This window comes from Scaptodrosophila lebanonensis, unplaced genomic scaffold (assembly GCF_003285725.1).
Source record: "Scaptodrosophila lebanonensis strain 11010-0011.00,11010-0021.00 unplaced genomic scaffold, SlebRS2 tig00000092-arrow-pilon, whole genome shotgun sequence".
Taxonomy (NCBI): Eukaryota; Metazoa; Arthropoda; class Insecta; order Diptera; family Drosophilidae; genus Scaptodrosophila; species Scaptodrosophila lebanonensis.
In genome coordinates this window covers 4,687,002-4,700,456 of record NW_022060566.1, presented here as the reverse complement: position 1 = coordinate 4,700,456, position 13,455 = coordinate 4,687,002, and the positions used below count along the sequence as shown (strand labels likewise).

At 37.3% G+C, this 13,455-nt stretch overlaps 1 protein-coding gene across 1 annotated transcript in view; it reads left to right on the top strand.

Moving 5' to 3' along the window:
- LOC115627404 overlaps positions 1–13,455 on the top strand; it is a 90,591-nt gene that overhangs the window by 24,116 nt on the left and 53,020 nt on the right. The window contains exon 2 of the mRNA XM_030523058.1: positions 7,840–8,328. Within this exon, the coding sequence (XP_030378918.1) occupies positions 7,840–8,328 (489 nt within the window). The remainder of the gene's footprint in view (positions 1–7,839; positions 8,329–13,455) is intronic.

The window sequence follows — 13,455 nt, the reverse complement described above, 5'->3', positions numbered from 1 at the left end:
CCAAACAATATGTCTCTACCTATGTTCACTTTTGTGAACAGCTATCAATACTTCTAGTGACTCTAATATTCTGTTGAACAATTGCTTCTTCAATTAATTTAATATCATATTAGTTTTGCTTTTGGAGAAGTATCAGTGTATCTTAATTCCCCCTCTTTTCTGTCGTTTTGTTCGTTTGTTTCCTTTACTAATAAATCATCCAATAGCAGGACATTTTTATTTTTAGCTCATAGCTCATTGCAGAGGTATTAATTACAAATCATAACGAGGTGATTATTTGATTTCAAAAGGGCGATGAACTTTTTCTCTCCCCTCATTTACGTCTTTCTCATTTAAGCCGTCTTCGATTTCATTTCTGTGCATACCGGGGTAGAGGTTACGGGGTTGGCTATCAGACCTTTCCATAACAGGTTCTCTGCTGTTGCATTTATTTATAATTTGATTTGAATATTCTCCATATATTATCGGATCGGATATTATCGTTTTAGTCAAAATCAATCGGTTTAATATAGTTTTTAATGCCAGAATATTTATGTTTATGTGGACTTGTCCTAAGCTGATTAATTAGCTTGTCACATTAAGGATTAGTTGTAGCTTCTGAGCTCGTAATTATCTAATAGCTGCCAGCACTTAAAGTCACAAAACGTCTTTGATTAACGCTTAATTTATTCAATGGAGATTTTAATTGTTAAAGCTTACTTTGTTGCTGCCTCCAGCTGGGATTGGGACTGGGGCTGAAACTGAGACTGGGGCAGAGAATGTGACTGAAGCTGTTGTGCCTGTGTTTAAGACTGACTCTGAAGTTGAAGGCGCATTACGCTGCTTGCTGCCTGCCCTCTGGCTACGAAATGGCTGTGGATGCATCCTGCATCCAACGAGTGGCACCAATTTGTAAATCATGAGAAAATTATGTGCTTTGTAAATGTGCAACAACAGCAGCAGCAGCAGCAGCAGAGAATGATTCTCTGGGCGAGAAGGGGAGGCAGTAAAATGTTAATGCAAACTGTAAATTATTATATACTTAGTTACTTTTGCAATGCTGCTGCTGCCAAAAGCTTGCTCTGCACCCCTAGCCACCCACCTTCCCCCACGCAGCAGTCCTTGCCGAGTCGAAAGACAGCTTTAGTCATTTTTGGGAGATGGCAGGAGAGCAGGGAGAGCAGGGAGAGGAGGGGAGAGGAGCAGCAGTGGCAGCAGACTGGCAGACAATACAAACTATAAATATGCACAGTCACAGACAAAGTCAAAGACTATAGGCATGGGATATGGATGTGAACAGGGATGGGCATGTGACTGCAACTGTAACTGTGAATGAGAATGTGAATGAGAATGTGAATGAGAATGTGAATGAGAATGTGGGTGGGTAGCAGGGATATACACAAATTTTTAGATGTACATATCGATGTCGATGTACAACAACATAAGAGATCGACTGAATATACTTTAAAAATTAATGAGTGCATTAGAAAACCAGACCATGCATAATTAAATATATATGTAAGATAGGATGTGTTTCTTAAATGCATGCATAATTAAATATATATGTAAGATAGGATGTGTTTCTTAAATACTAACTAGTTGTGGTATATGGGCTTAAACAAATGTGCAAGCACTTTTATAGACAGTTCGTGTAATAACCAATTAAGCAAGAAATTCAATTTGTTGCTCAGAATCAACAACTCTGTAGATGGATACAACCCTCTACCGACTTCTTGATGCCTGCTGTCCTCACTCTGCTCTGAGAAGTGATGCGCCTATTGCTATACATAGGTAGAAAACTGAGCCGATTTAAGTTTTGCAATACCTGAAGTATTCCTATTCGGCTTTTTCTGACAAATGATCTATCTGCCTGCAGGACTTTAAGTATTCATGGCTCTGTATCTGTATCTTTAATTTATTTCCTTTATTTAAGGCATTAAGATAAAAACAATTTTTTATGCACAAGAAAAACTTTCTTATCTAAATAGTGTCGACAACTTTCGATGCGATTTGCTGCGATGTTAGAAAAATCATTGATGGCCGATGTATCGATGTTCTTTTTACATCCCTGGTGGGCAGCGGCCCCTCTGGCTGTGCATTGCCATATTGCCGTATTGCTGGCCTGACACCAAAATGGAATGTCGCATGCAAAAATAGCCAAGCGTTCATTCATATATGTGTGTGTGTTTGTGTGTATTTGGCTGTGTTGTGTGTGTAGCTGCTGTTGGCAAAATGCAAAATTTATTGCTCAAAACTACAGTAAAGTAGACGAAAACGACCGGGAGAGCAACTCCAGTACTACTAGCATGGTGCTAGTGCGTGCGGGAAATGGGGAATGGTAGAATTTTACTGGAAATGAAGTCAGTCGTACAAAATGTGTTAAGTCTATTGAGTGTATTAAAGCAACAAACTACTGCAAATGACATACAGCGGCAACAATAATGGCAACAACGATACGATAAGGTATGCGAAATAAAAAGAAGTCTACATCCAAACACACTCGTAATATATAGTATGTGTGCATATGTGTGCATTTATATTAAGGAAATCGTATGTACTTATATTTTTTTAACGACTCCAGATTTGAATAACTTGTACTCGCGTTGAATAATAAAGCGGATTGGAGTACGATAAGAATAATGTGATATGATAATAATAACAAATTTAATACTGACACTACCACTAACTGTAGCATAAAATAATTTCCAAATTAGAGAAAATGCAAATATCAGTACAATAAGCACATGCTGCTTTAGGTAATCTTTTTCAAAAAAATAATATTTGGTTTAAGAATTGAGAATTGAGAATGCCATGATTGTAGCATTAGGTATAAATTTGTATGTAAATCTGTAGCTATTATTATTTCAAATTATTCTCCAAACTCTTCCTGTATACAAGTATATTAACACTGCTATATCTAGCTTCCTTTATCTAACATACTCAATTTAGATTTGCAAAGTCTACTTTTTGCAGATTTCCTTTCAAATTTTTAATAAATTAAATGCTATATTAGAAAAGGTGTTGTTAAAAATTCGAAATACTGCTTATAACAGTTTTTATGAGACTTTTTGCTGACTCTCCTTTATAATTCAACTTGCTTATAGGCAATGCAAAATGCTCTCACTTGCTTTTTTATCGGGAGGCTGCATGCTGAAGTCCAGAGCTTGATAAAGTTATGGATCTTACTACTAGTATACTCAAAAAAGTTGTTTTTGTTTTTCTCGCTAGGACGACAATGGAGTTGTGGTGGGAAAGCTGTTTTGAGTTGGTCTAGTGGGCAAAAGTTTTGAATTAAAACGAACCAAATTGATGTCAGGCTTCCCTGATTATCAGAAGCCTTCCTCTGAACTTTAACTTAAACAATTGTGGAGCTGCTCAAGAACAAAAGGAGAATTGTACAAATTTGTATGCAAACTTCAATTTTCACTCAATAATGTTTAGTTTAGACGACCTGAATACAGACACACATTTGAATACCCTTTATCCCTTTTCTTTTATTGCAAATCAAATTTATAGACTTTGTATATTGTGTTTTATTTCGCACTCCCTATAAACAGCGAACAGCTGTGCTTTCCCGAGCACTGGTTGTGGCTGTTCACAGGCATTTAACTGCCAAACACATCCACGCACATACAGCTACAGATATATAAGAGCATGTATATGCAAATATGAATATAAATGAACAGCAGCAGCAGCAGCAGCAGCAGCAGTAGCGAATAAGCGAGCGATAGTGAAAACGAAGGCGCGTCTCTCAACTCAAGCTAAGCTGAAAGCTATGACTGGAGCAGTGGCTCTAACAGTTGGGGGCCGTCATGTGTGTGAGGGTGTGTGTGTATATGTGTTTGTGTGTGTGTGTGTGGTGACAGGCAGGCAGGCAGGCAAGAAGCAAGCAAAAGTTGCCACTGCTGCGTTAAAAGTTAAACTTATGGCAACAAGAAAAAAAAAACAAATTTGACATCGAGCGGCAGCCAAATGACAAAGGCACAACAACCAACAAAAGTGCGAACATGTGCAGCTGATGTGCGATGCCTTCAGCTATATACTTATGTGTATATGTTTGCGTGTGTGTGTGTGTGTGTATGTGTGGGTAGATAAGCATAGTTTTATAAGCATGACAAATGCTTAAGGGAAATCGTTGCAACGCTAGCTTATTGTTCACTGCCTACCCAACTACCCAACTACCTACCTAGCCCCATTCAACTTTCCACCTGGCTGCGTGAACGTGGGAGTGTGTGTGTGGGTGTGTGCGAATTAGTGTGTGTGTGTAAAATGTACAATTATTCGCAAGCCCTTCAATGCGCCAATGCGCGACAAAAGCCCCACGTGACACACTGCAGCAGACACAAAGAGGTGCTAACAGCAATTCAATAAAGTGCGATCGAAAATGCCAAAGCGCCCAAGCACCCAAGCACCAGAGTGCCAAAGTGCGCCCAAAACTGGAGCACCGTGTGTCCTTCTACATGTGTATGTGTGTGTGTGTGTGTGGTTTACACGTGTCTGTGTGTCTCTGTGTGTGTGTGAGCATCAAAGTGCAATTATGAGCCAAAGTACCCAAAAGCTGACTTCCAAAGAGCTACCCGGTCAAGTGGCATATCAGCAGTCAACAGCAGCACGAATCGCATTTTGCAATTCACGATTCAAGATGGGTTCCCTCAATAAAGAGTCGAAATCTTGCTGCTCTAAGATTTTAATTGAATCTTTAACTATTGGTCTGAGCTGTATATAGTATCTGAAATTGTCTAATGTCTTTTGCTATTTAGTTAGTTAGGGATTATACAGAACTCATGGTCGCATAAGTCGCAAACAAATTTTGATTAGTTTAAATCTAATTTGTTTTTATCAAATAAATCAATTAAATCAGAGTAGTATTTTCATTCCACTTTTGCAGTAAATTTGCTGCTTGGCTGCTTTCTTCTCTCACTTTTGTTTTTTGTTTTGTTTTTCGAATCATTTCTGTATTAACTTTTACTCTTCACCCACATCCACTAAATAGGTCTTCTTCTTCATATATACATATACTTTGTTTTGATGTCAAACGCGAAGAGGGACTGATTTTTAATCTGCAGGCAAGCTTCACAATTATTCCGCAGCATTAGCAATGCTTTGTATTACAATTTTTAGTATCAGTACCTAGTTATTTTGTGCTGCCATCATACGAATTAGTATTAGTATTTCTTACTAAGCTCTGTACAGATAGCTAGACCAAGCGATGGAAAGCCCATCCAAATACCAAATGTATGACAGTGGAGAGGGTAGAGGGAGTGGAGGGAGGTGACTAAAATGCATTGTTTCATGAAATTTGAATATTATTTGAACAAAGATCTAATAAAATATATAATTATACACACAATATACACAATACTTGTATATTTATATTATATTTCGACATTTCTCTCTTCTAATTAACTAACTTAATTGCAGTTCTTGTTGTGAAAAGTTCGCCCTCGCTTATTATTTCATTTTGTGGCTATTGTTGTTGCTGTTGTTGTTGATTTTGGTTTTTAGCTGGACCCGTCCTAGGAAATAGAAGCATTTTATTTAGAGGCCTTTTTGTAGAATTCATGTGTTAAAATTGAATTGCAATCACAATTGGCAGTTCATACAAGCAATTTATGTTAATGCTAATAGACAGAGATAAAAAACCATTTAATTATGAGCATTGTTTAATCAATTTTATATTGCCGTTTGTTTTGCTTTTGACATTGTTAATGTGAGTGGCGTTTCAGGAAAATGGCAGATTTGACGTGCGGCAATGTAGTTGTATAATGTAGTTCGCTCACACACAGACACAAATAGAGACACAAATGCGAGCTGAGTACACGTATGGCGTGCATTGCACACTTGCAGGCGCAAAATAATAACATTAACTACATTGGCAGCAGCAGTAGCAGCAACAGCAACAGCAACAGTAGCAGCAGCAGCAGCAGTTGCAGTTTCATATTCAGCAACAACTGCTACGGGCGATTACAAAAACATCAACACTTAATATGTTTATTAAATTTGTTGCTACATCATTAGGCACTGGCAGCCATGTAATGCGGAACAAACATTTAACACACACACACAAGAAAAGTGTGCGTGTGTGTGTGTGTGTGTGTATGTGTTTGTGCGTGTGTGCGTAAAGTCCTTATGGTATGATGTTAGTTATACAACCGGCACGCAGCTGCAACAGCAGCAAATGCAGCAACATCAGGCGAGGCAATGCCCTTAACACACACACACACACACACACACACACACACACACACACACACACACACACACACACACACACGACACACATCCACGGCTTTATGTGCATAAGTATGTATGTAGAAATATATGTGCCAACATAGCTGCAAGTACAGTAAGAAACCCCAACACGAACTCAGTAGATAATAATAATAATAAAAGAAGTTCAAGTAGGGAGTTCAACCCGCCACCAACGGTTAGAGCTGAAAAAAGTTCGAAAAAAAGATAGCTCTTTTTCAAAAGAAGGGCATGAAGGATCGATCCTTTGTAAATCAAATAAAAAATTCAACATTCAAGGCTTGCTGCTCACTTTCCGAGTGGAATGTGCGCTGAAAATCAGGATTATAATTCATTCCTAAATAAGTATAATTATTACGACTATGCTATTTATATATGAATGCACGCACATAAGTACGCATATCGTTTTGCTCTGATCAAAAAGAACGATCTATAAAAAATAGAACAGTATCAAAACCAGCTGGAATATCACGTTTGTGCAGACTTTTCGAAAACATAATTACTGGAGCGTTTACGCAAAGTGAAATAAAAAGAGTTAGTCTTAAATGAAGATGTTTTTCTTTTAATTTGAAAACAAGAAATTATTAAAATACGTTTTGATAGTTTTTCCAATTTTTTACATTGACATTTCTTCAAATTTTGTTTTTTAATATTGTACTTTTAGCCCCTCCACTATTCCCAAACCCACCAAATGAGGAGATTATTCCTACAAATGAAAAGAAAGCCTATTTTGAAAACCTAACCAAAACGTGCTTTGTGGAGGCCTCGAAAAAGTTTGTTGGAACTGTTAACGAAAAAAACAAAATTAAATGATATTGTTTGTTGTTCATTATATTTTCTCGCATCATTTGAACCTCTTCCCTATACAAGTAGATATGTTAAGTATAGTAAATAAACAAAAATAGATATTGTTCGTGATTTTTAACAGGAGTTTTCACTGCATAGGTGTGTTTGCAAGCATTTATGTTTGTATGAGTACGTATGCAGTTTTATAGGCAAATATGTATATAAATATATATGTGTGTGTGTGCGCGCACACAGGAACTCTTTTGCATGCTGCTCGACTTAACAACATGCTGTTTTTTAGTCACATTTGCAGTTGCAGTAACTACATTTGAAGTTGCAGTTGCTCTTCAAGTAGTGTGCACATCGATGTGTGCGTGCGTGTGTGTGCGTGTGAGTGCATCTGCGTTTCAAACAATTTGCATTGCCTACTTTTAGGGTTGTGATGCTATAAGCGCTGCCAACATGGTTGGTTACCGAACCTCTCTCTATACACGTATGCGTGTGAGCGCACGTGTGCGTGTGCGTGTGTTTGCTTGTGTTTGTGTTGGCGCGTCTGTAAGTTATGCGCATTATTAAAAAACTGTGCTGCACACATACGACACGTTTTATATATACAAGTATATATACAAGTATAGTATGTACATGTGTGTGCAGCGTAAACATGCTGATGCGTGTGGAGGACATAAATATTAATGCTCATGATTATTATTATTATTATTATGATATCAATGTACGCAAATGTGCAAATGCATATGCGACATGGCTGTTGGCACATTTTGATAACTTGAACTGACATTCCTTTCCGCCTCTCCTCTATTTGCTTAGCTGCTGGCGACGCTGCGAATGCCACGCATAGGCTCACACGAACGGAGGAGGCAAAAACTCACCTAGTGGCGATTGCCGCCCGCAAATTCCTGACAATAACAATGCAGCAGCCAAATGATGCACAAACCAATCGACACCACCAACCGCTGGTAGAGAGTAGTAGCAACAACAACAACAACCACAGCATCACCACTGCAGCCACTGAAACAGCAACATTGCCATCATCCTCGACAAATGGATCGTCCTCGAAGGATTCTCTCACCACAGCATTTGCCATCACACACAATGGCTTTCCATATGAGCAACCGCACGCATTGACAATTTCGAGACCGCCATTTGCCAGCAGGCGGTACAGACGCAACGTTGAAGAGGATCAGGTGGATCGCTGTCGTCTGTTCGTTGAGGGCGATCCCACCAAGAACGAGCTCTACAGTCCCGAATATCCGAATTTGTATCCTAAAAACATTAACTGCACGCGTGTAATAACAGGTGAGTTAAGTTAAAAAACAAAAATTAAAAAAAAAAAAACCGTTCTGCTGTAATAAGTGGGGCCCCATCAAATGGTAGAATTGACAGGGCCCCATTATAATAACTCTAAAATGGGAGTCTTTTGGAACAGTTATGTTTTCTCAGTTCTTAAGTTGCATGCAATTGCGAATTTCTTGCTAGAAAGTTGGGGACCTCTTCCTTTTTGTTCCTATATAGTATTATATCCCATATTATTCTGTTCAAAATCGATGCTCTTTTTTGATTGCAAACCAGAGCTTGCTTTAATTAAATAAGCAACCATTCATGTTGAAATCACGATCATGATGGCTATTCTCATGAATGCAAAACATATTTTTAAATACTTCTTTTCACACATTGAGAATAGTTTGTTGCGGAATATTCGTGAATAAATATCTGGTCCACTGATTTGTGAAATCGTGTGGAATATATTTATACGCTATACTGAAAGGTTAGGTCTCTAAAATACCTCTTTAAAATATTCTCTAAAAATATATATAATGTGATACTTTTTGTATATATATAATTAAGATATGCGAAAAGTTTTTGTTAATCCGCAGTTCATATATCTGCTTATCTGCTTTTGGAAAAATGAGTTTTTACCTTAAAATGCTCAACTAAAACACAAAGAGTATTTCTCTTGTGTTCAATTTTGAATGCTTCCGCTAAATAAAAGCGCAGTTTTCAGTTTTCTTGGTACGCATTTTTAATTGGTAATTTATTTGCATTTTTTTTCTGCAATTAATAACTTGTGTGTTACGCATGTGTATATATATGTATTTATTTTGGTAAACAAAATTAGTTGAAATCCATTTAAATCACACGGATCAATAGCAGTGACACTTTCTTGAATCTGCTGTGAGAGACAAATTGTATTTGAAGCTAAAACTTCAAGTTTTTCAAAGTGTCAGCCATAGATTAAGTTTAAAGTTTTAGTTGAGATGTCATCGACCATTACGAAGAACATCATTTAATTCGAACAATATCCTTCAGCAGTAAATCAAATCGGCCCCTTTCCCACTCACACATTTTACTTATTTGGAACAAGTGCCTTTGGTACGGCAGCGATTCACTTGAATTTGATTGTTAAGCCCATCAATAAATCTATGCTCTTATCGTCACGCAAGTAATCGCAAATCTGTGATTGAACTCACACATTTATATAAATTTATTTATATATGTACGGGTGTATATATATTTCTTTTTTGTTTACGAAGCTCTACACTTACGTATCATTATACGTAATAAGCTCAGACATGTATCTTCTATTATTTATACTGCTATATTGAAGTACTTGTATGTGCTTAATTCACTTCTTCATTCCTACACCAGAGCTAGAGTTGCAATTTTTTTTTCCATTTAATCAAAGCATTGAAGCCGTGCAATAGTTTCATATTTTATTTCAGCAGTAGGTTATATTTTTCTTGGAGTTAAAGTTAATCAACAAATTAATCTTTTATATCTGTTAATATATAACTATTGGTATATAACTATTGGTATATAACTATTGGTATATAACTATTGGTATATAACTATTGGTATATAACTATTGGTATATAACTATTATATATAAAATAAAAGCGATGGCTGTGTTTGTTTGCCAACATTTGTTGATAGGATCTCAAAAAAAAAAATAAATAAATAAATAAATAAAAATAAAAATTGAAAGTTGAAAGAGTCAATGTATTAAAAGGAAATGTAGAAACTAAACAATTTACTAATACAAAGAGTATGGCGTGCAAACCAGCAATTGAAATATTTGACTCCTTTGTGCTTTGGAAGGCAAATGCCTATTGAATTATTATTTTTAAATAGTTTAACTTGCGCCACAAATGTTCGTATTTATTCACACCGACTTAGTAGATGACCTCTAAAGAGCTAACCACCAGAGGATATTAGGGCGAAGAACATTTAAAGGTTTAGTTAGATTAAGTCATTTGCCAATCTTTGAATAAATTAAATAAATTAAATGTTTCAATTATGTTGTCCAAATAAATATTTCGAAACAATTGAACATTTAGAAAAGAACTGCAAAATATATTTGAAAATTAATATTTAATATTGCAATCAGTGCTAGACAAAGCAAATCGTTGACATTGTTTTTAAAAGAATTGTCGGACTGAGCAGTTTTTAGAAGTCAGTTAATATGTAGACAGGCATTCATTCACGCACGCACGCACGCACACATTCACGGAGTTTTAAATACGTTCACACTTCGACAGTCATGCCGCCAAGCAGTCAACCAGTCTGTCATGTCTGTCAAGTCTGTCGGTTCAGTTCTGTTCAGTTCAGTTAGCTAGTTGAGCCTAGCCATTGAAGCAGTAATGGAGTAATGGAACAGGAGCAGGAGCTGAAGCCTAGCTGGTAGCTTGCGCTGATGCGTAATATGCTTTTTGTCCTTTTGTCTTTGGCTGCGAGGATATTAAAAGCGTTAGCTTGTATCTGTGATGGCTTGAGGGTCTCTGCGTCGGCACGTCCCCAGAGGTCGAGTCACCAAGGTTCAGCTCTAGTCTCAGCCTCAGCTTCATCTTCATCTGGCTCGTCATCAGCATCATCATTATCATCATCATCATTATCATCAGCGTCGTCATCTTTGATGGCTGCTCGAACAGTTGTCATATTTGCATTGAGCTCGCTTCAGTGGCTCGACTTCGCTTATCGGAAGTTCGGGGGCAATCATTTGTCAGTTACGACAAAATATTGCCGCTGCAAAGAGCTGGCAGATAAAACCTAAGCGAATGATTGACTTTCCATAAGCGCGCACCAGTCCGCCCCCCCCCCCATCCCCTCCTCCTCCTCCCACTACCAACTCCTTGCACATGGAATCCTTCGCTCACATATACTCGCACCCTCGTATGCGTATGCTTAGACAGATGACTAGATATGTCCTCTGTCCTGGCAAAAGCAGCTAGACCTTATTTGCATATCAATATGTATATGTGTGAGTGTACAAGTATATGCATTTAGATACGTACATGTGTGTTTGTGTTTGTTTGTGTGCGTGTGTGCGGTCGGGCAGCAACTTCTATTGGTATTGCCTGAATGTTGATGTTCAGACTTGAAGCGATAAGCGTGCGCATTATGTGGTGTTTGTGTTTGTGTTCGTGTGGGTGTGAATGTGGATATTGCTGGTGTGCGAGCATTCGAGTATATATATGTGTTTGTGTGTGCGTGTGTTTGTGTTTGTGTCTTTATGCATATGGCAAATGCCAAACGCTTAAGTAACCAAAGTCGACGTAATGGCATGAAAATTAATTGCCACCTAACAATGGGGCAGCAGCAAGTGCTCACGATCGAATAGCAATAGAAATATCGATTGCAACTGACAGTTGCCGGCCCACAATATATGTTCTCTTCTGCTCCTGCTCCTGCTCCTGCTCCAGCCCCTACTACTGTGCCTGCCCAATCAAGAATGTTCGGCCACCCACATTTTGGTCAATTTGTAAAGTTCTGTTCAGACGCCTGAGCACATTTCGGCGGCAGTTTGTTAACAGTTTTCTAAAGTTTGCTCGACTCGTAATTTTCGATTTAAAAACATAAATTAAAGAAACTTAAATTTTCGTACTAATATTGGATAGAGAAAGCGGTTTTATTATTATATTTATTTTATTTATGTACTACAGCTACCATATAATTAAAAATTAAATGTCAACTTATATTATAACGGAGAAAAGTTTCTATTCAGCATTTTATAAGTATTGGATTGTACATTAAGCATTAATTATTTAATTATGAAACCTTTAATAAGGAATAATATTATAATTATTTTTTAAAATTATCTTATTAATGCTAGCAACTGAATTTTATGGTATGAATTGGTCAATTTTAGGAACTTGCAGATTAATTCAATGTTTTGGAAGGTTGGTTGGGATAGGATATAGGCTTGTTTTCTGATATCTTAAAGACTTGAACAATTTTCAAGAAAATGTTTGACTGATTTTCGAATGGTTGCCAGTTTATTATGCACAAAAACATATAAATATGTTTAAATAATTCAAATATGTCATGAGGTTGGTTTTTTTGATGGGGGAAAAAAATTACTTCATTTTCGTTAAGGTATTTGAAAAATTCGATGGTTTCTTTATTTTTACCAAAGCTACAATATTTAATTAAAATGTTTTAATAAAATTGTATTTAAATGATTTATTTTTGCACGACAATTTGTTGCATGAAGTTAAATTGTGTGGCAAATTAGGAAGAACATTTTATTTTACAAGCTATTCAATTGAAATATTTTGTTAAAATAGTAATTATTATCTCACAAATATTTTTAGTATGAAGCTAAATCGTGTGGCAAATTAGGAAGAGCACCATAAGAGCATTCAAATAGTTGACTTTATTCAAAAACACACTTTCCATAGGGCTGGCAGGAAATGAGCATCCATTCTCTGAGTTATTCTTTTCATCAAAAATGTTCCCTGACATATTTCGTTAAATATTTGAAATAGTACGGTTAGTTAGGCATTAAACAAATTAAGTGGAACCCTGACGGTGCAGCTGATTCTATAAAGCTAGCTGAAGCGTCTGAACGACACTTTAAGCAACGTGTACCCAACCTCAAGGAATTGTCAACTAAAGGCAAATTGCTGGTCACGCTCAAACGCACCATATGCGCTCCGTACACACACAAACACAGTCACCCACACACAGCATAGAGGCGACCTTTTTGCGTCTGTCGCTTTCAAGGCCAGCCAGACTGTCCAAGCAAAGGAACGGAAAGGAAAGCAAAGAAAAGCAAAGCCTCAAAGCATGCAGCATCCGTACACAAACATTTGCACGCATTTGTTTGCGTTTGTTGTGCCATTCTGTGATTCAATCTTTCATTACATGCCCATTATGTAATGTATAGGGGTCATAGTTAACGCCTGCCCATTGACCATCCAACAGATCCGATCCGGTCCAACTGGCCAACTGGCGACAGCACCTGGGGGCGTTGCGTCACGCCACATTGGCCACAAAGGTTCGGATTGTGAGGTTCACGCACAGGCTCCGAATCGGTATCGGGCTCAGCAAAACGCAACGAAATGTATTTTCAAATGGTTGTTGGCAACGCCAACCTATTGATTCATGTGAATTGTTGTTGTTGTTGTTGTTGTTGTTTGTGGTGCT